The 20,466-nt window shown below is 39.8% G+C and overlaps 1 protein-coding gene across 2 annotated transcripts in view; it reads right to left on the bottom strand.

Moving 5' to 3' along the window:
• Window positions 1–9,013: 9,013 nt before the first annotated feature.
• The window catches only part of ZFPM2 (zinc finger protein, FOG family member 2), a 464,759-nt gene continuing 453,306 nt past the window's right edge, over window positions 9,014–20,466 (bottom strand). The window contains exons 6-8 of one of the 2 annotated variants that reach the window (XM_034668468.1): window positions 18,984–19,190; window positions 15,481–15,705; window positions 9,014–12,549 (exon numbers count right to left, since the gene is read on the bottom strand). In XM_034668468.1, coding sequence (XP_034524359.1) covers window positions 10,058–12,549; window positions 15,481–15,705; window positions 18,984–19,190 — 2,924 coding nt within the window. In that variant the 3' untranslated portion in view covers window positions 9,014–10,057. The remainder of the gene's footprint in view (window positions 12,550–15,480; window positions 15,706–18,983; window positions 19,191–20,466) is intronic. The other variant, XM_034668469.1, reaches the window with a different exon arrangement.

Below are 20,466 nucleotides of genomic sequence, written 5' to 3'. Positions count from 1 at the left end.
GAATGGTCTTGAATCACAAATGACTCCACTGTTCCCTTAAGCATCTGTCTCTGATCACAGTGTGAGTCCACCAATCTCGTAATAGACTCCACAAGTGTTTTCCTTGGGTTAAAAAACTCATCAAAATTAATACTAAATTGAAAATGGGAAAGTTCATAAAAGGCAGCTGTTGTGCAAGTAAAACATGATTGCAGCCTGGCAAATAACAGTTTCTAAAGTTTCTCTATTTTCCAAAGTACTAAAGAATGAAAAGAGGGTGACAGGAACACCCTCCCATTCTCGCCTGTCAAATACAACTAATCTAATGTACAAATTGATATCAACTTGCTTTGTTTTTATTATGAACGAAGCCACCAGACTGAACTAAGTACAGCAATGAAGAAAAGAGCTGTAGACTTGATTGGAATCCTAGTGGTTACTGAGTTTAGTAGCAATGGGTCTGGATGAGGACATGGGACAAAGGTGTAGAAGGCTCATGCAAGGACACCTATGTGGTCCTCAGCCTTGCCACTCCAAATGGGGTCTGCACACCTGCAGCACTGGTCTTAGCTGGGAGCTTGGTAGAAATGCAGATTTTCTCCCCAGTCCTACTGAATCAGTCTGCAGTTTAAAAAGATCCTCAGGTGATTCGTATGGATGTGAAATCTTGGGAGGCATTGCTCTAAATAATAGCATTCAAAGTGCCTACTGAGCTCAGGTGAATTCACTGTGAGGTCACTTTAGAGTTTATTATCCAGATTAGGACATTTTTGAGAGTGAAAGGAGAGTATTAAAATAATTATAATTGTATACACTTAAAATATTTAGTTATTAAGAAATAAATTAATTCTAATATAAATGGATCTATGTAATAATTATAATCATGAACCATCTTTAAAAGTAAAATTCCCTCAAAAAATAGAAATAAAACATTAATGTATATTAAAGAAATTCTTTGCATTGAGCTGCATATCAAAATATAAGTGCTGGATTAGAGTGTGAGACACTGTTTATTCTAAACTCATGTTTACTTTAAAATATGTGTAGTATAGATATAAGTATAGAAATGTGTATATACATTGGTTACTATAGATATGTATGTCCTAGCTCTGTCTGCTGAGATGGTGGAGAAGCGGTAATACCCAGGAACAATAAACACACTTAGTGTCAAGATCTTGGCTTCTTTTTTTTTTTTTTTTAAAGATTTTATTTATTTATTCGACAGAGATAGAGACAGCCAGCCAAGAGAGGGAACACAAGCAGGGGGGGTGGGAGAGGAAGAAGCAGGCTCATAGCAGAAGAGCCTGATGTGGGGCGATCCCATAACGCCGGGATCACGCCCTGAGCTGAAGGCAGACGCTTAACCGCTGTGCCACCCAGGCGCCCCAAGATCTTGGCTTCTTAACACTATTCTTCCATAAGAGGAATGAGGGTCCTCTGGAGACAAGACTAACTCTAGGGCTGGGTCAAGGAAAATAGGAGTCCTGTAGAAACTGGTTGTGAAATTAGGCGTTCTGGAGCATATTGTATCTCATAGTGCCAGACAGGAAGTTGCTTCTAAAAAACAACAACAAACAAAGGATGCACTCACCTGAAAGGGTTGCCCATGGCAAAAGCTAGAACAATTTGAGCAATGAAAAAATGCAAGTACAGTAATCCTTCCGTTACCCACTGGGGATACATTTCAAGACCCCCGGGGGATGTCTGAAACCAAAGATAGTACCAAACCCTATGTATACTAGGTTTTTCCTATGCATCCAATACCTACGATAAAATTTAATTAGAAAGTAGGCCCAGTAAGAGATTAACAACAATGACCAATAACGAAATAGAACAATTATAACAATATACTATACTAAAAAGTATAGTGAGGGTGGTCTCTCTCAAAATATCTTATTGTTCTGTACTCACCCTTCTTTTCCTTGTGACGATGTGAGATGGTAAAATGCCTGTGTGATGAGATGAAGTGACGTGAATGACGTAGGCACCGTGACCCAGCAGCAGGCTTACTATAACCTTCTGACCTTATGACTTAAGGAGAATCATCTGTTTCCAGGCTCTGGTTGACTGCGGGTAACTGAAATCGCAGAAAGTAAACCCACGGATAAAGGCAGACGGCTATATGAGGTTATATGACAGAGAACAAAATAAATAGCCGTAAGCTCATACTGATATAAATAAATGACTGGAAAATATATAAAAGGAGGAGAAGGAGCGGTTTCTCATTTAAGAGGAATTTCAAAAATCAATATAGAGAGAATGAAACAAAATAAAGATCTAAGCCACAGTAACAGTTGCTGTAGGCAAGACCACTCCTGAATGCTAAAATCGGTGGGTGAAACTTATTCTAAGAGAAACAGGAGCCTCTAAGTATCTCCCCACAAATATGTATTAATTATAGTTTTCTTTAAGATCTTATTTATTTGAGAGAGAGAGAGAGAGGGAGCACGAGCGGGGGGAGGGGAAGAGGGAGAGGGACAAGCAGGGAACCTGATGCTGGGCTGGATCCCAGGACCCTGAGATAGTGATCTGAGCCGAAGGCAGATCCCCAACCAACTGAGCCACCCAGGCACCCCTATAGTGGTTTTAACATAGGTCCACAAATGTTTTGATACTTCTCCCTACAGGAAGTAGAGCTTAATTCCCTATCCCTGGAATGGTGACCAGATTTAGTGATTCACCTCTAATGAACAGAGAGTGGAAAGGGGAAAAAAAAAAAAAAAAAGAGGTAATTTTACAGAGGAGAACCTGGCATATACAAGCAACCTCAGTCAAGTGGTCAGGCTTAACATCACCAGTAATAAGCTGGGTTAATATCAGGTATCCCCACTGAGAAGCATTTTACCTTTCTGCCATTCTCCCCCCAAATCTCTAACTCCAGATCAATCATTAAAAAGCTCAAACAAACTCAAATCGAGGAACAACCTACAAAGTATCTGACCAGTAGTCTTCAAAAGTGTCAAAGTCATAGAAAATATATATAAAATATACAGTATAATTTCAGAAAGAAATCGTTAATGAGATTCTTTTTTTTTAATCAAAATGTACAAATATGTTGGCCCATATATCCACAGAAGGCCTATTTTTGTTTCAATTTAACTACCTTCTTTTGGCAAATATACTTTAGAACAAAATTATCAAATAGTTTGTCTCTTGTTTTTTGAATGTAGATAATGGAAGATCATAAACCTTCTTATTTCATTCCCTTGCAATAGAAAATAATTTATCCAATTACAAATAGAAGCTCCAAGAAAAGAGCATTCCCCAAAGTTGAGATAATACATAATGCAGTTATAGAATTTAAAAACTAAATTCTGGACAGTTTTAACTCTTAATGTTTAACAGATTCAGACTTCTGGTTTTGTATGATAAATTTCATGTGTTTTTGTTAGCTTTTCTGAAAACATTTGATACTCCATTCATTGAATATATTGAATAGAGTTCCAAATTGTTTTGATTTAAATGCAAACAAAATTCAGAGGAATTGGTAAAAGAAAAAAAAAGATCAATACCATCATATAACATATATGTGGGTATACAAAATATTTCTTCAAATTAATAACTCAAACATTTCTAAAATCTGAGTGTTGATGGGAAGCAAAGAGAAATGGGGCATGGCAATACAATGATTGCTTTGCATTCAGCGTAAGTTTTACCAAGAAAATCTTGTTCAATTACTCTAACGATATGTATTTACACATACATACATATGTATTTAAATTAAATTATTAATTAAACTACATCAATTAAATTTAACTTAAATTAATAGTATATTGCTATATATTTCAATTTCCCCAACTATGACTTCTGTTTCAATTGATAGGAAATTGTAGCTTATTTTGAAAAATTCTAAACTCTATGTGCACTACCCCAATTTCAATAATGAACTTAAAATAGCTCAGCTACTGGATCGAAATGAAAAGCCATGCTTTCCAGAGTAATACATACATACCCTCCACAGCTGTGCGTATTGAATCACAATCTTCAGGCCTAATCAGAAATAATGACTAAATTTGAAGTCAATGCAACAGATTCTTGAGCAGATTTATGTGATTGTTTTGTGTGGCTTATTATATCTCAACAGCTTCCTTAGTGAACGGTAGGTGTCAAAAAATAATTTGAGGAATTACACATTCATTATCTAGCTTCCCTGAAAAATGCTAACTTCAGTTCTTAGTTTTTTACATTAAATATGGTATTTTGTTTTAAGCATTGCACTGTGAAAATGGCAGGTTACCACATAAAAATATGTTACCTAACAACAAAATAGATACCTGCATATTTATACCATATCTGACCATGTTCTACGTGATAAAACCAGAGTACCCAGAGCATTCAATCATCTACTTGTACCTTCAACAGGGAGATAACCGCCCTGCTACTTGCAGTATATTCCATCCTGACACCAGTAATTCCGCACATGTTTCACAGGCTTCATCATCTGGTGGGGCTTTGTGTATCTTGGTGGTCAGAGCACAGTCACACGCAACAGTTGGCAGGGGTAGTAGCTCCAACATCTCCCGTAACCACCGAAACGCAGAAGTCTTAAGTTGTTCCAGATGTTTCTCTCCAAATGTGTTTTATCATAGAGTGCCTTACGTGCTGTCCTTGAAAAGAAGGTGTTGGTGACATTGCATCTGGAAAAGGGTCAATGCAAAAGACAGGTTACCTCTGATTGTCTTTCAGCTGTAACTATAGGTTAAAGAGAAAACATCTCACCAGACATTCTTATTTTGATGCAACTCTTGATGATAACAATGATAATAATAATAATAATAATACTTACTATGGGGCACCTGGGTGGCCCAGCGCTTAAGCGTCTGCCTTCGGCTCAGGGCGTGATCCCGGCGTTATGGGATCGAGTCCCACATCAGGCTCCTCCGCTGTGAGCCTGCTTCTTCCTCTCCCACTCTCCCCGCTTGTGTTCCCTCTCTCGCTGGCTGTCTCTATCTCTGTCTAATAAATAAATAAAATCTTTAAAAAAAAATAATACTTACTATGAAAAATTTCAGGCAAATTCTAAGCCCGGCCGGAAACGTCCCCGGCAGAATGAGACAAATGATTCTCCTAACTCAGGCAACTCTAGTGCCAGTGGGCAGTAAAATGGTGTCAGGCAGGCCTAAGCATGACTATCAGGGATTTGGCTTGAGGTAGAGCAAGTGGGAGCCAGGCTCATGGGAAAGGGTAGCAAAGGCTTTACGGTGGACCCCAGGCTCAAGACTCGGCTCTAACGGCTCTGTCATTTGGGGAGCACACTCGACTGCTCTAAGCCTCGGTTTGCTCATTGGTAAGAGTAATTGTACTATCGATGTGGCAGGGATGGCACCGCTCAGCACTACACACATGTAATACCGCATTCCTCTGAGCCCTGCATTCCATTGAATCTGCTCCGAGCCTCCATCCACAAGACTGACAGAGAATTTAATCTGAGCATTATGGGAACTCCCTCCAAATTCCAGGATTAGGAAATCGATGGATTATGGTCCATGACATGTGAGAAGGACCTGTTAGTTTCTGGGTCACAGTTCCATTCAGAGCACATGTTGATGCTTCTTGTCTGAGTCCTTGCATAAATGGAAAAAGACACATCTGTCGCTTTTGTGCCAGGAAGGAGGGAATAAACGGAGAAGCTAAACCATCAAATCTGCTAGAGGAATGAAAAGCTTAAGTGGAAGGATTGGCTTTGACAAAGATCAGGGACAGTTCATCCATTGTAATAGGAGGAAGGAGTCTGTGTGTCCACACAGGTGTGTCTGTGAGTGTCTTGGTATGAACACCTTCTTGTTAATTCTTTTGTCTTGAATTTTCTGTGTTCCTCTTCAGATATTTTCTTACAATTTCTGTGTTGATCTCCTTCATTCTTTGTTCATCTGAATCATCTCCTTATTATATTTTTATAACATTTATGTCCCTGTTATTAATTTTAAAAGACTATTTCATCACTGCATTTTTTTCATAAGTATAACAACATCGTATTTTATTTATTTGATTGTTTCCCTGAGGTTCATTGAACTCTGATAGGAAAAAAAAAGTTCTGGATTTAGTGAATGTCATTAATTCACATCCTCTGCAACCAAGCTATGTCATGTAGGAAGTGGAGTTAATGATCGAAGAAGTGTTGTGAAGCAGAAAGCTCTGACGTTCTTCTTTAATATAAAGATAAAAAATCATTTGAAATTAATATATTATTTGCTTGCAAAATGGGGCCACTAGGTTCTTGAAAACAGTTTATTTTCTTTCAATCCTGTGTATTCTATTAATATACTGAGCAAACTCTTTTTTTCTAGATAGTGCTAAAGTAAACTTTCGCCCAGCCCCTGTCTGCTTTTTTATGATTCTCTGAATTAATAAGGTTTGCTAAGTTCCAGACAGATATACTGCCTTGTGCAGGGCTGTTATCAGACTCAATTCTGCCTCGTGATTGGGTTTGGAGTGATCAGTGGAGACTTCTTAGTTTAGATGCTATATTCTTTATGGGTATCATCGATGTGTGTTAATAACATTCACGTCTCAATCAAGTTCCAAGAGATTTACTAGTTTGGGGATACCAGTTTCTGCCGTGCCGCTACACACTTGTAGAGTCCGGCTGGGAACCATAACAAAATAAACTTCTGTTGTTCTAAGTCACCAGGCTTGTGGTAATTTGTTATGGCAGTCATGAGAAACTAATATGCTTTTTCTCTATCTCCAGAGATTGTTGGAGCTAGACTTAATATCAGAGAGAGAAAAAGTAGCTGGAATTTTCGCTGCACGTCCTCATATTTTCCTTCTGGTGTAGTAGAGAAAGGAACATGATGTGGAGAGGTAAGCTGAAAACAAGACTCATGGGTCTGGGTCTCACCCACTGGCTTTGTGACTTTGGGCACTTAAAGTCTGACCCTTAGTTTTTGCCTGGAAATGAGAGGGCTCCGCCTGATTACAAGATTTTCAAATATTGTTCCCAGGTTCCCTAATGACTTAATTTGTTAGTTTTAATTTCAATATTAACACACATGTATTAAATTTTTTAAAAATTATAATAAACACCAAAATGTGTTGAATATGAGATAGCAACACTTGAAGACCAACTGAGCTTTAAATTCTGCCACCAGCTTAATTTATTGTGGTGTTGACCACGGAATACCGCTTCCCATCCCCTCTATATTTAATTCAGTGATTTCCAGCTGTGGTCAGAGGAAGACAAAGGAGCTACCCCAGGGTTGCTTTGCCAAAAAACCCTAGAAATCCAGGCCCACCTTCAGATATTCTGATTTAGGACATTTTCGTGCTTGGTAGAGGGTTTAAATACCACAGACAATCTGAAGAACCAACATAAAACTGTCATTCTTTTTACTTCACTTCCCCCAGACCCTCTGACTGGTGATAATATTCTGACCCCACATTGTCTTGCTGAACACAAGGTGTTTCCATCAGTGAGGGCTGAAGACCTTGGGTTTTCTCTTTGATTTGGTCTTCAGCATCTGTTATAATGGAAGCCTGTACCTAGACTTGTCCTTCTTTATTCACTTGGTGTGGGTCTCACTAGTCCCCGTGTGGACCATTGCTATGGCCTTTTCTAGCAAATCTCCCTTTCTCTAGCCTCCAGGCCTCACACTTCACCTTGTCACTGTTTCTATTTTTTTTTTTTAAATATTTTATTCATTCATTTGACAGAGAGAGACAGTATAAGCAGGGGGAGCAGCAGAGGGAGAGGGAGAAGCATGCTCCCCGCTGAGCTGAGAGCCCAATTAGGGGGCTCAATCCCAGGACCCTGAGAGCTGAAAGCAGCAATTAACTGACTGAGCCACCCAGGCGNTTTTTCTTTCTTTCTTTCTTTCTCTCTCTCTCTCTTTCTTTCTTCTTTCTTTCTCTTTTTAAAAGAGAAGAGGAAAAGAAGAGATTGGGGAAAAAAAGTCCTGTTACAAATATCCAGTCCTGCCAGTTCCCACCTGAGAAATGCACAGGTCCTTATGAACATCCAGTGGTGCCCCAAGGCTCCGATGCTTCAAGAAATTCCTGCAAAACTCTATGAAGCAGATCAGCTCTGTTCATTTCACTGTTTAGTCACTGACTGAAATGGAAAATATTAGTGAAGGTCAAGATTTTACATTGAAAAATAGTTATTCTCGACAAGCAACTGGAGAAATGTTCTTGACAACCTAGTTTTTTTTTTTTATGTTCTGTCACAGTATTTATGTTACATTTGGGCTAGCACCTTATTATGTTCATTAGGTTATCAAATCCAATATGGACAAATAATAGTGTATCACAATCTGCAAATGGTGCATCTTAACCACAGATGAGGTAATTGTCTTTTCAGATCAGGATGTTTCTATAACTGAATAGACTACAGTCTGTCTTGATTGGCAATAGGTGCCATCTTGCCCACTGAATCACACCTCAACCCCTCCTGACAGCCCATTAGGTCCTCCATGATCTGACTCATGCTGTCTGTTCTCCACTCCCGGTCAATATGCAAATCCTTGGAATGCACAAATGAGATATGTAAAATCTAGGCTCTTTTGCAAATTTTGGCATGAAATTTGTATGTCTTAACTCATGAGAATCACTTGACCATACCACTTCATTGCTCCTTAAAATGCAATCCTCCCTCCCTGGTAAACTTCATTTAAAAGTTGGGGGCATTTGATCAACAATTGTTACAATTCTTGTGCATAGGTTTTGCAAATCTTTCAGACACATGAAATTGTTCTTTTCTGTGCTACAGTGGTCAGGGGGTAGAGAACAGAAAGAGCTTATTATATACAGTTGTAATAGAGAAGTTTTCTAGTTCCATAGTTTGGAGTCTCCTGTTCATTTTAATATAATAAGTTATATTAATTAGGTGCATATAATGGAGAGTCTATTCCTTTACTGACTTGGCATTGTGTTACTATATATATAATATATATATATGCACATGTTACTATATATACACATGTGTATATCGTATATTCAGCTATTCAGTGCTATTTTGAACCTATTCTCATCACAGAGAATAGGTATATAGACTTCCCTTTGTATTTTAAAGAAAAAAAGTATGCCAAACTTCTCCAACAATCTGGAATTTTATTCCATCCATATACATGCATAGTAACAACATTTGTTGAGAAATTATTTCTATCAGAAGTAGAACATTATCTTTGTGATCACCAGGTGCAGTATTGCTACTCTTATATTTAAATAGATCTTATATATGAATTAAATTCATACTTGCAGCATTGAGTTTAGGGTTTCGATTTAGACTGTGCCTTTCAAAAGATAAAACTGATTGATACTACTTCATTACTTACAATACTGCTTCCAGTAATTTTGTTCATTCTTTATAAAGTATTGCATTTAACAGCAAAGGTTTAAAAATTGAGACAGAGCTGCATCAGCGAAAGAAAATACAAGTACTATACAAGAAAAAAATTGCCATCTTCATTTAACATACATGTTTAAGATTAAGAAAATGGACAGAAACATACAGCTACATACAAATGCAAAGCCTAGTGACTAAGAGACTGTATCTGCTAAAATATAAAGTGCAAACAGAGCCTGATTATCCAAGAATTGAAATCTTAAGGCGAACTTATAGCATGTGTACTTAGAACATCTTTGCAAGTTATATTTTAGCATATACATATATCTGCAACAGCATAGAAGAAGAAATCAAGATACACAAGTGCTTTTGAAGCTATTTCTAAAATGCTTTTCTGTATTGTTCGTGACTATTTTCTTTAAAAGCTACTATACAGTGCAAACCATATGTGCTACACAATAACTATACAATAACATTACAAATGACTTTAATATAAAGTTTTTAAATAAAAAATAACATAACCACAGCTATGAATACTGCTGGTAAAATAAATTAATTTCTTTTTGAAAATGGCACCAATAATACACTTTACTAATGGACTGTAATGGAATTACACCTTAAGTCTTCAACTCGGCCTTAATGAACGATCTCCTGATTGCCCAGATGTAATTCAAACAGCTTTTGTTTTTTTCTGTTGTTGTTGTTTTTGTGGGTTTTTTGTGTTTTTTTTCCGGACTGGGTAGAACAACATACTAAACACTGGTACCAAAGGTGACTGGTGTTTATGAAGTTATCTCATTTGACATGTTCAGCCGCGTGTGATGAGCAGTAAAACTTCTTGTGAGTTATAAAGTTTGAGAGGTTGTTGAACTGAATATCACACAGCCGGCAATATTTCCCACTGGTTGGAGCCTGGGTGGAGCCATTCACACCTTTTGCTATACTAGACAACTGTTCCTCCGCAGAAGGAATTCCTGGTGAGACATTCTCGTTTGTGGCTAATGGGTTCTCAGAGATCCAAGAGGGAGATTTGTGGCCATCTTCATGCTGAGGATTCTGGGAAATGTTCTCCTGCTGTGGGTTGGTGGCGGGTCTGTCATCTTGCTTTAGTCCACCATTAACTATGACCATGCCTCTGTTTTTGGGCAACAGCGGCAGGGAATCTTTCTTCGGCACAGCGCACCCGTTCGAGGAAGCCTGGCCTTTAGAAGATTCATTTTCCGCGTTTGTGCTTTGCTCTAGGTCAGTGTTATGGATGACAAGAGAACCAGAAATGTAATCACTTGGCTTTATTCCATAATATGGAGAAAGCTGGTCAGCTCCTTTTGCCTTCTTTATTGCTCCAGGGTAAAGGCATTGGGGAAGAAACAAATGTTTGTTTTCTTCTTTCGTGGCAATGAGCTGAGCGGCTTCACTAAAGACTTTCAGGCCTTGCAGGGTGGCTAAGTGGGAGGAAAATAAGTTTCCGTTAGGGGAAGGCTGCTTCAGATTTCCATTTTTCTCACATTTTATTATGCTTCGTTCATAGCTGACATCAGGGCTGTTTCGTTCGCTTTCTGGATTCGGAAATACTTTGCTGTCGAGTTGAGCCAGGTCGTTACGCTGATGTGCGGTGACCGGGCAGAAATTCTGCTTGTGGGCCAGGTAGTTCTCGACTTTATTGAAGCTGATCTTGCACACAGTGCACTCGTGGTAATCCAGCAGCCTTTTGGGAGACGTGGTCGTCCGCTCAGACTGGGATAAGCACTTTTTGCTGAGATCTATGGGCACGTCCATCTCGAGGCAGGAAACGCTGGAATGAGTAGTGTCGCATTTGGAAACCGGGACACATTTGTTGATCGTCAGAGAAGTTTCCAAGTGCTTTGAGACAATTCCTGGAAAGATATCGCATCTTGGGTGGTAGCAATCTCCTAGCCCTTCCGTGGGTTCTTGAGTGGAGGTACAAGGATTGCTGAGGTTGGCGACGTCAAGAAATCGCTGCTGGACCAGGGGAGGCCTTTGCTCCTGTTCAGGTAGGCACATTTCATACATCTTCCTTCGCTTGCGTGTGCGCATGGTTCTCTGCATGGCAGGCACTTTGTTGGAAGCAGACCTCTTTAGCGGAGGGTCGTGGCGCGTAGCACAATAATACTGTTTGTGGACCATGTATGTTTCATGCCGGCTGAAGGTAATGTTACAAGCTTCACAGGTAGTCTTATTTGGGTCACTCTCCCCATCCACCAGGGGGACACTGGGATTTTTCACATCAACAGGTTTTCCATTAATTTTATCGTCGTTGCTATTACAGGTGGAGAGCTTCTTGGCTTGAGTGGCAAAGTCCTTGTCGTGGCCCTTCCCGTTTGGCCCAATTAAATCTAAAACGGTGGAAGAATTGATGCAGGATGTTTGAAGAAGTGGATTCTCAGGATCAGCAGAATGAGTGGCTGGGTTGAGGAGGTTTATGGAGGTTTGACCAGTGTTGGGGCTTACGGCCTCAGGCATCTTTTCTGAAACACCAGGGAACTCTGGGGACTTGGCCATCTGCTGCCATCGGCTGCTGCAATAATGTTTTTTGTGCACTAGATAATTATCCAAATTATTGAATGTTATGTTACACTCAAAACAAGTAGCCCCCTTGGGCATCAAGGGACTGTAAATTACGGGAGGGTAGCTACTACTTCCGTGCCTCAGTCGCCGATGGACCAGTTCGGACATCTTGGCTAAGATCTCCGAAGCTTGAGGGACCATGGTGATGTCTTGAGGGAAAGCAAACTGAGACAGAAAAGGGCCCACGGGGAAAGAAGGCCCAACATTAGGCTGAACCGGAGATGAGGCAAGTCTTGGACTCGAGGGCTCAGACTTAATTTTTGTGTAAGAAAAGCTTTGTTTGTTAGTCGTAGGCTGTATCTCTGGTCTCTGGTTAGTGAGAAAGAGCTGAGTCTTTTTCTCACACTTGTCTAGCTCTGTGTCAGAGCTCGCATCCTTAGTCTGCATGGCCTTTTGGCTCTGGGGGAGTTCGCCCCTGGTCAGCAAGTCTGGAGCTGGCTGTAGGCTGTCTTCCGCCCCGCCTGGAGAGTGTTCCATATCACTTTCTCTGGGCAGTTTGCCTCCAGGGACGTGGAGCTCCTGGTGCTGCAGTAACTCCCTCTGAGTCTGGAAGCCGAAGTGGCAGTGATTGCATCGGAAGGCAGCTTGAGTGAGATGGGAGAACAGGTGTTGGTGGAAGCCAATCACAGAATCAGCGGTGTAGCTACAGACGGTGCATTTTAGACTAGCACCAGGGGGGAGGAATTCTTCCATTTTCACTCCTGGAGAGACATACAAAATAAGAATACTGAGAACCACGCGCATTGGCTTTCTAATGATAAAAACCTCTGCACCGCAGGATTGAATTGAAATCTTTCAGAATCTCATTTGTGATATTAGCTCTTTTCTTATGACATCCTTTGTCAGGTGTCATCATAGTAATAACACCTCACAGCTTCCAAAACACGTTCAAGTGTGTTATTGGATCACAGCAGGGCAGTCTTCACTGTCTCCATCTTCCAGGTCAGGAAACAAATCCAAGAAATCAAGGGAATTGATTACAGCACTAAAGCTATTCAATGACAGAGGCATGCCCAAACCTCAGATTTTATAATTTCTAATCCGCGAACCTTCTCATCACAACACCATGCTCCGCATTAGGAAGAAGCAGGCATACTTTAGAACTAACATTGATAACCTGTGTGCAAATCAAATAACTCTTAGTGCACTAGACTAGGTATTTAGTCAAACGAATCCAAGTAGGAACCATTTGGTAAAGTAATTAATAACCTCCTAATTTATCTTTGGTACAAATCTAGAATTTCATGCATTGATTTTGCTGAACATGGTTTATCTCTATCCAGGGCTGATGTTCAGCTGGTAGACACCAGCACACTAAATACAGTTGTTTAGGACCGACATCCGTGTTGACTGATCACGGACTGTTTCTAGTCAGTTATAAAATATTTTGAGTATCACCAATGACTGGTGAGGAAACTTTACTGTGAGGTTGTGATTTATAAGAAATACATGTTTGGTCATTCATATACGTTAAGTCTTTGACAAGGCTTCCTGGCTCACAGCTCCTTAAATCCTTGGAATTTCCTGTGTTAAGAATAATAAAAGTATTTTTGTTATGTTAATGAAGTGACTTTTAGAAAGCCCTTACATTACCTAAGGGTGGGGTTGGTTGCATTGAGAACCAATCTTGTAATTAAAGGATTTGAACTTTTAGCCCCTCCTCCCCAAACTCAGGAGTTTGAGTTTAAATTGCCAACAGTCAATATTTCATCAATCATGCCTCTGTAATGAAGCCTCCATAAAAACCCAAAAGGACGTGGTTCAAAGAGCTTCCCAGTTGGCTTGAGGAGAGTGGCAGCCTGGGAGAGGGCACCGAATCTCCTCACCCTTTTCCCATACTTTCTTCTAGGCATGTCTTCCATCTTGCTGTTCCTAAATCATTACCTTTTATAATAAACCGGTAATCTAGTGGGTAAATGGGTTCTCTGGGTTCTGGGAGCCACTCTAGCAAATTAATTGAACCCAAAGAGGAGGTTTTAGCAATCTTTAATTTACAGCTAGTTGGTCAAAGCATAGGTAATGACCTGGGTTTTCTACTGGCATTTGAAGTTGGGGCAGGGGGCTGACCCCTTAACCTGGAAAATCTGATGCTGTCTCCTGGTGATAGTGTCAGGATTGAGTTAAGCTGTAGGACACCCATTCTGGTATCTGGAGGATTGCCTGGTGGTTATGGGGGGGGGGAACACCTCCCCCTCATGTACGGGAATTGAGATCTGGACACTTTTACTCACTAAGGTCAACTCTAGTTCCCATTTACTGCCATATGGCTAAATCAGGCATGGCTTATGCTCTCTGCACTTTAGACTAAAATAAGAACTGCCTTTTATATTTGTAAGCTGAAAATACGTAGAAAAAAATTCAGTCCTACAGCAATAAAAGGGGACTTCTTTTTCATGTCTCCTTTTCTCCTTAACTGATCCAATACTCATTTTTCTATTTAGCTGAAAGTTCCCTCTATCTTTTTGTTTTGTGAATGTTTGGCTACTTACCATCTGAGACAACCGACCTGTTTCTGCTTCCTCTGCTTTATCACCTACATAAAGATAGCTCATTTGTAGGGAAAGGGAAGAGAATGACTAGAAGGGAAATTGCCTGTTTTTATAGGTTCAAAGACAAAACTTGCACCGTACTAGGGCACTGGAGGGTGGAGCTAGTTTTGTTTTGTTTTGTTTTAAACTCAGCACCTATTTCAGTTGTTTAATTATTCAACTCAAGCAAAAACAGTGAAGGAAGTCACCCAGCAGTACCTTCTAAGTTTTGTATTAGGGCTGCTGGAAAACTGTGATGCCCAAACCTTGGTTTGTCCTAGTCACAAGTGTTCCTAGAAGTATCTAGAGTTAATATAATTCTGTACATTTGATTAACTTAAGTTTTTTAAAAATACAGGAATGAAGTAAAATACTATGCGATAATACTGACAATACTTGGGCACATGATTCCAAAGTAAAATGGGAACAGTTGCCACCTTGCTGTTGAAGAGTGAACTTAAAGCAACAACAACAACAACAAAAAAAACTATTTGTTTTTTAGCCTAATTTTTCTTAAGGAATTTAAAAACACCGTAGTACTAAAAGTGGTTTTATGTCATAGAAATCAACTTAGCTGCTCTGCAAGCTCTGGAAGTCAAGAGGATTTTATAGATTCGTATTTAAAAGTTAATTTCTCTCATGTGATTTTAATTGGATCTATCAAAATAACAGTGTTATTTCAATTCAGCAAATACTTATTTTTATGTACCTACTATTTATTCCCTACCATGTGGGAAATAATATGGTCAGTTTCCAAAGATCACCTGACACTTAAATCAATGAATATTAATGACAACATACAAAGGGTATTGAGAGTTTATTTCTGAAATGGTGCCGTTAAAAAAAAAAAAAATAGAATGATTTGGCCTGTAATCTGAGTACTGTAATTGTTAGGGAAGAATTCAGACCCGAGTCCTTTGAGTAGGATATACTGATTACTGATTATAAGTGACATAAAATCCAGCAAGTTTGATTTTGATCTTATGGTTAGCTATAGTTAGATAGATGCAGAATTATGTATGTTGGCATATGTGAATGTATGTATGTATGTAGAGAAACAGCAGAGTCTGCTAGAGCCCAAGAAGAAAGAAGGGAAGCGCTTACCGCTGTGTGAGTTCAGGTGCATTTCCAGTGCTCGGGCATTGGAAAAGCTCTTGGTGCACTGCGGGAAGGGGCACAGGCTGGAAATCTGAGGAGCACTGTCTTCGTTCTCTTCTGACACTGGAGCGGCTTCTCTTTGCCTCCCACTGCAGTAGTACATCAAGTGGGCTTGCAGATTCCGCTCACTTCGGTACCAGATGCCACAAGACTTGCAAGGAAATATATCCTCTGCAGGCGAAAACACAGGGACACATTAGCTGCTGCCCATTTGGAACCAACCCTGGGTGAAGTGGCATTTAGTTCCATGTTTCTTGAAGACTGCTCTCAGGTTCTGAATCAGGCAATCAGACAGTGATGAGTGCAGTCTTGGGTGTTGTTCCACAGGCCAGGACTAAGCTTTTAAAGAAATGTTACACCCAGTGCAATTTACCTTCCCACAGACTTTCTTCGGAAAGTGGTACTGTAAGAGGCTCCAACAGGAAAAGCACAGGAGATTAATTTTAAGTTGTTTATAATGTATTTAGGGTTTAGAAAAATACACATTTATAAATAGCAATGTGAACTGGCTTATCTGATGGACTAAAAGGTAAGGATCTGATAGCTGAACTTAAGTTAGCCCTGATACCAACTCCTGACGTCATTTGCTCATTTAATAAATTAATTATAGAATGCCTACTTTGTGCTAGACTCTATGCTGAGTTGGGTGTAAAACAAAATAAAAGATCAAAAAGTTGTCATCAAGGATCTTACAGTCTCCTGGGGTTGATGAATAAGGGGTCAGATAATTACATTCGGTGGCAATGACCATTCTGATGGAGGCATCTGAGGAGTGCCTGAGGTGTGGGATGAGACACTAGGTGGGTGAGAGGATTGGAAGAAGGACAAGGTCAGAGAAGGATTCAGAGGGAAGAGTGGTGCCCTAGCTGAGTGGTAAAGGATGACATTTTGCAAGGGAGGTAGAGAAGAGGGTTGGGTCTTAGGGGCACAGCCAAGGGCGAGGCATGGGAGCCTGAGAGAGGGACTGGGTGAGGGCTGGGAGGCTATTCCAGGCAAGGGGCATGATGGGGACTGGAAGAGATAAGGTTGGAGGAGGGAAGAGCAGTGATCAGAGACTCTGTAGGCTTTCTTAAGAAGTTTAGATTTTTATCTCAATGATTATGGAGAATCATTGAATCATTTTAAGCAAGAGATGGACAAAATCAGATATTATAGAATCATAACAGTGAAGTACAGCTTTGAAGCTCGTGAATTCTGAAGGAAGACACAAGTGGGAGGATGCAGTTGCAATAATCTAAGTGAAATATGATAGAGTTTGAGTTAAGTCATACTAGGATATTTTTGTGTGTAGTTTGTATGTATTTACTCAGGAAAAATTACTCCATGTGTGTGTTTTCCCCTTTATCCATTTATAGGCAAGGAAACTGAGATGGAGTAACTTGCCCAGGATCACATAAGTGGGTGAACTGGGACTGGAACCCAGTGGGAACACTTTTCTGTATCAATGGCAAAGGGGCCACAGAGGAAGAAAAGTTATACTGAGGGAATAGAAGTGACTAGGAGTGATGGCCACTACTTTGCAATTAGATGCTAGAGTGGAAGGTAAGGTCTCTTCAATGCCCAGGCTCTTGTTAGCATTTCTGTGTAAAAGTTTCATTCATCTCTGTAGGGAGCAGATGACAGACAGGTGATGAGGTCAGGCAAGGACAGGTATAGGGTGACCAAACCTGACCCACTGTTGTGCAAACCTGGCACTCTGTAGTGAAAGGGAGCACCATTCCGAGGGATGTCAGATAACACTGGCAATTGGGGCTAATCTGGGCAAACTGAGGCATACGGCCACTCTGTTAGATATGTGGTACTAGATATTTCTGTAAGAAATACAGGGGAACATGTGGAAGGTGACAACAGAGGTCCCAAACTCAGAAGAAACAGCTGTATGTGAGATTTGTGAATTGTTAATACAGAGTTGGTGATGGAACCTGGGATAGTGAAGGAGATGGCTCAGGGAGAGCGTGTTGAAGGGGACAAGGAGAAAACTGAGGACCAAATTCTAGTGAATGAGAAGGAAGGACAGCAAGTACAATATAGAATTACAAAATAAAATCTGGTTATAAAATTATATACTACTGCTCTTTATTACTGAGCTCTTCCCACCCATTTAGAGGGCCATATTGCTTTGTGTAGTGTCCATTTAAGCAGGATGAGTTTTAACTGATAGCTTATTTCAGAATGAGACTGAAGTCTGTATGCATCTATGCTGATTTATTTGGGGTCAATAGTTATCCTGCTACAGAAAGCAAACAGAGTATAATTTCAAATATAATTAAAAATACCATTCACACATTGGAGCTTCACAGTAATTTAAGGTATTCCTAATGTCTCTGGTAATAAAACCCTTTGGCTTCAAATTCAAGTTGGGCCTATGTTATTTCAACTTCTTCACTACTGGAATCAAAGCAAAGATCCAGTAAAAGAAAATAACTACATTTACACGAAGGATTTTATGCTAAAATATCACCTCAGGTTAGGTGTATTGGATCCAGTGTTTGGATATAGAGTAATTCCAGATACACCTGAGAATTTCTTTAAAGGCTATTGTGACAGCAAGAATGTAGTTATTGTTGAGTGTTTATTTTTAAAATATCAAGACATTATTATGATATCTATAATTCTGAATCATTCAATCTTAGGAATTTTCAGGGATGTTTTTGATTAAATGTAATACCTCGTTTACCTACTGGCCTTGGAATCTATTCTTCTCTTACGATGTGACTGCTATTCATGTTTTCTCACAGAGCAGAGCTGAGTCTAGAACTCAGACCTGGGGACTCCTGGATGACTGATTTTCTGTCATATAATGTGTCATTCGGTGTGTTCAAGGAATACAAACTAAGTTCACTAGTTGTTTTCACAAAATATAATTATGAAGGCATACTTGCCAGAGCATATTTTTAAATTCTCCATACATGTCTGGAATTCTTCAGCTCGTATGTATTTTTCTTTATTTTCCTATGTTTCTTTTGTTTTTGTTGTTGTATTAGCTGATGTATTGATTTACCCAGGGTATACTTTCTCTTTATTAGTATATCTGATCACAATTCGATTTCTCATTTTTTCTTTAAAAAAAATTTTTTTAACTCTGTAGCCCTTAAGGAATACCACAGTTATTCTACTAAAGAAGCATCAGTGAAAGCTATTCGACCTCTCAGAGCTAAGTATCTGTGAATGTTGTTCAACTAGTTTAGAAAGTCAGTTTTTTTTTTTCTGTGCATGACATTCAAGAATCCAACCTGAAATGAATGAATTTAAGTGTCCTTTTCATACTCCCATGAGAAGTGATCACAGATACACACACACACACACACACAAGTTAGAAGATAAAATGAAATCACAACACTGGAGAAAAAGTCTGTCCCCAGTTGCCTGTCAGTAGACATTTTTTCCTCCCACAAACACCCATCAGCACTACAAAGCTCTTGTACTGGGCTATTGCACTCAGCACTTACTATTGACAATAGCTGTAGGCAAAATAGAAGCCATGGCAGCTTGCTGAGGAAGCAGCTGAATGGAGTCCAGCAGGCGCGCAGGGTACATCCCTTCTGCAAGAGTCATCTGACTGGCAGCTTGTAGCCTTGAGTCAAAATCCACCACAAAGGCAATTAGCTCTTCACCCTCAGAGATGGCCTTCGTCGTGGTGCACCAGAGCTGACCCCCTATTAAGAAGAGAAAAGAAAGAGCCTATTAAGAAGAGAAAAGAAAGAGAAAGATCGAATTGACTAGAACACTCAGCCCGCTGTACACTGGAGCATCTTCTCAGGCTTTTCACGTCACTTTCTGCTGGGCTGGAGCGTCTGATTGAGACCACGGTTGTACTCCTCTTCCCTCCTAGGTGGAAAATCAGATTCCTTGCATGAAATGAACTGTTCAGTGGCCGACAGTAGGAGAGGGCTAAGAACCAAGGATAGATATCATCTGTGGCGAGTTTTGGGAACCGTTTGCCTCCTGGGGTTTGCCTTAGTCATTGACCATGCTATGACATGGTCTCTGCTCACCAAGAGGCATGGTAGGGATCCAACCGCAGAAATTTACTGCCCATGAGCCTTTGCAGTTACTCTTTGGGTACCTTATGGACGTAAGAAGTTATTTCTTACTCTCTCCCACCCGCCCCCACACGATCTTTCTTCCCCAAATACCCACATACCGAAAACAAAACAAAGTACAGGAAAGCTCCTAAAATCTAGAAAGTTAAAATAACATTCCAGCTAGTTTTACTCTCCTTATGTCTGCTGCCATTTTTTTTTTTTTTTTTGGCTTAGTGATCTTTACTTATATAGTATTCCTTATAATGCGGCTTCTTTATCTCCATTTACCCTGATTGAACTTCCTGAAAAGAAGATATGCCACAGATCCTTTTCAAAAGGCTTATTTAAATAAAGATTTGTTTAAATGAAAAGAACCCTTTCTTCAAATACTAAGATATACTCTGGCTCCGCACTTCAAATGATCACGTGTGGTGCATTAAAAAGAAAATTAACTATGCAAGTGCATCCTCTAATGTATTGGAACGCGATAGTGTATGCTCATTTATTTAACATGTTTAGACAGGCAAAGCACTTATATTTTGTTATCTACACTCTCAGGCCTAGATACGTATCCTATACAGTTATGCCTGAAATAATGTGGCATACTTGATATGTTATAAAGCTTTTTTTCTCATTGTGTATATATTGCGAAGCTATATATTGTACTCATTAAGCAAGCCAAAATTGTACCCATTCTGATAAGTAATATTGCTCTGTTTATCTTTCGGCATAACTGTCTCTTCAACTGCACTTCATTTCCTCCATCCTTAAATAGATCATAGTTTTTAAACAACTTGTGGTAAAAGTCTGCTGGAAAAGGTAACAACAGCACACGAGATGGCAGAGTCGCACAGAAGGATCGGGACACTTCCAGAGAAGCCTCGGACAGTTAATTACACCAGCTGAT

The sequence above is a fragment of the Ailuropoda melanoleuca genome, chromosome 9 (assembly GCF_002007445.2).
Source record: "Ailuropoda melanoleuca isolate Jingjing chromosome 9, ASM200744v2, whole genome shotgun sequence".
Lineage (NCBI taxonomy): Eukaryota > Metazoa > Chordata > Mammalia > Carnivora > Ursidae > Ailuropoda > Ailuropoda melanoleuca.
This window is presented reverse-complemented; position numbering and strand designations above follow the sequence as displayed.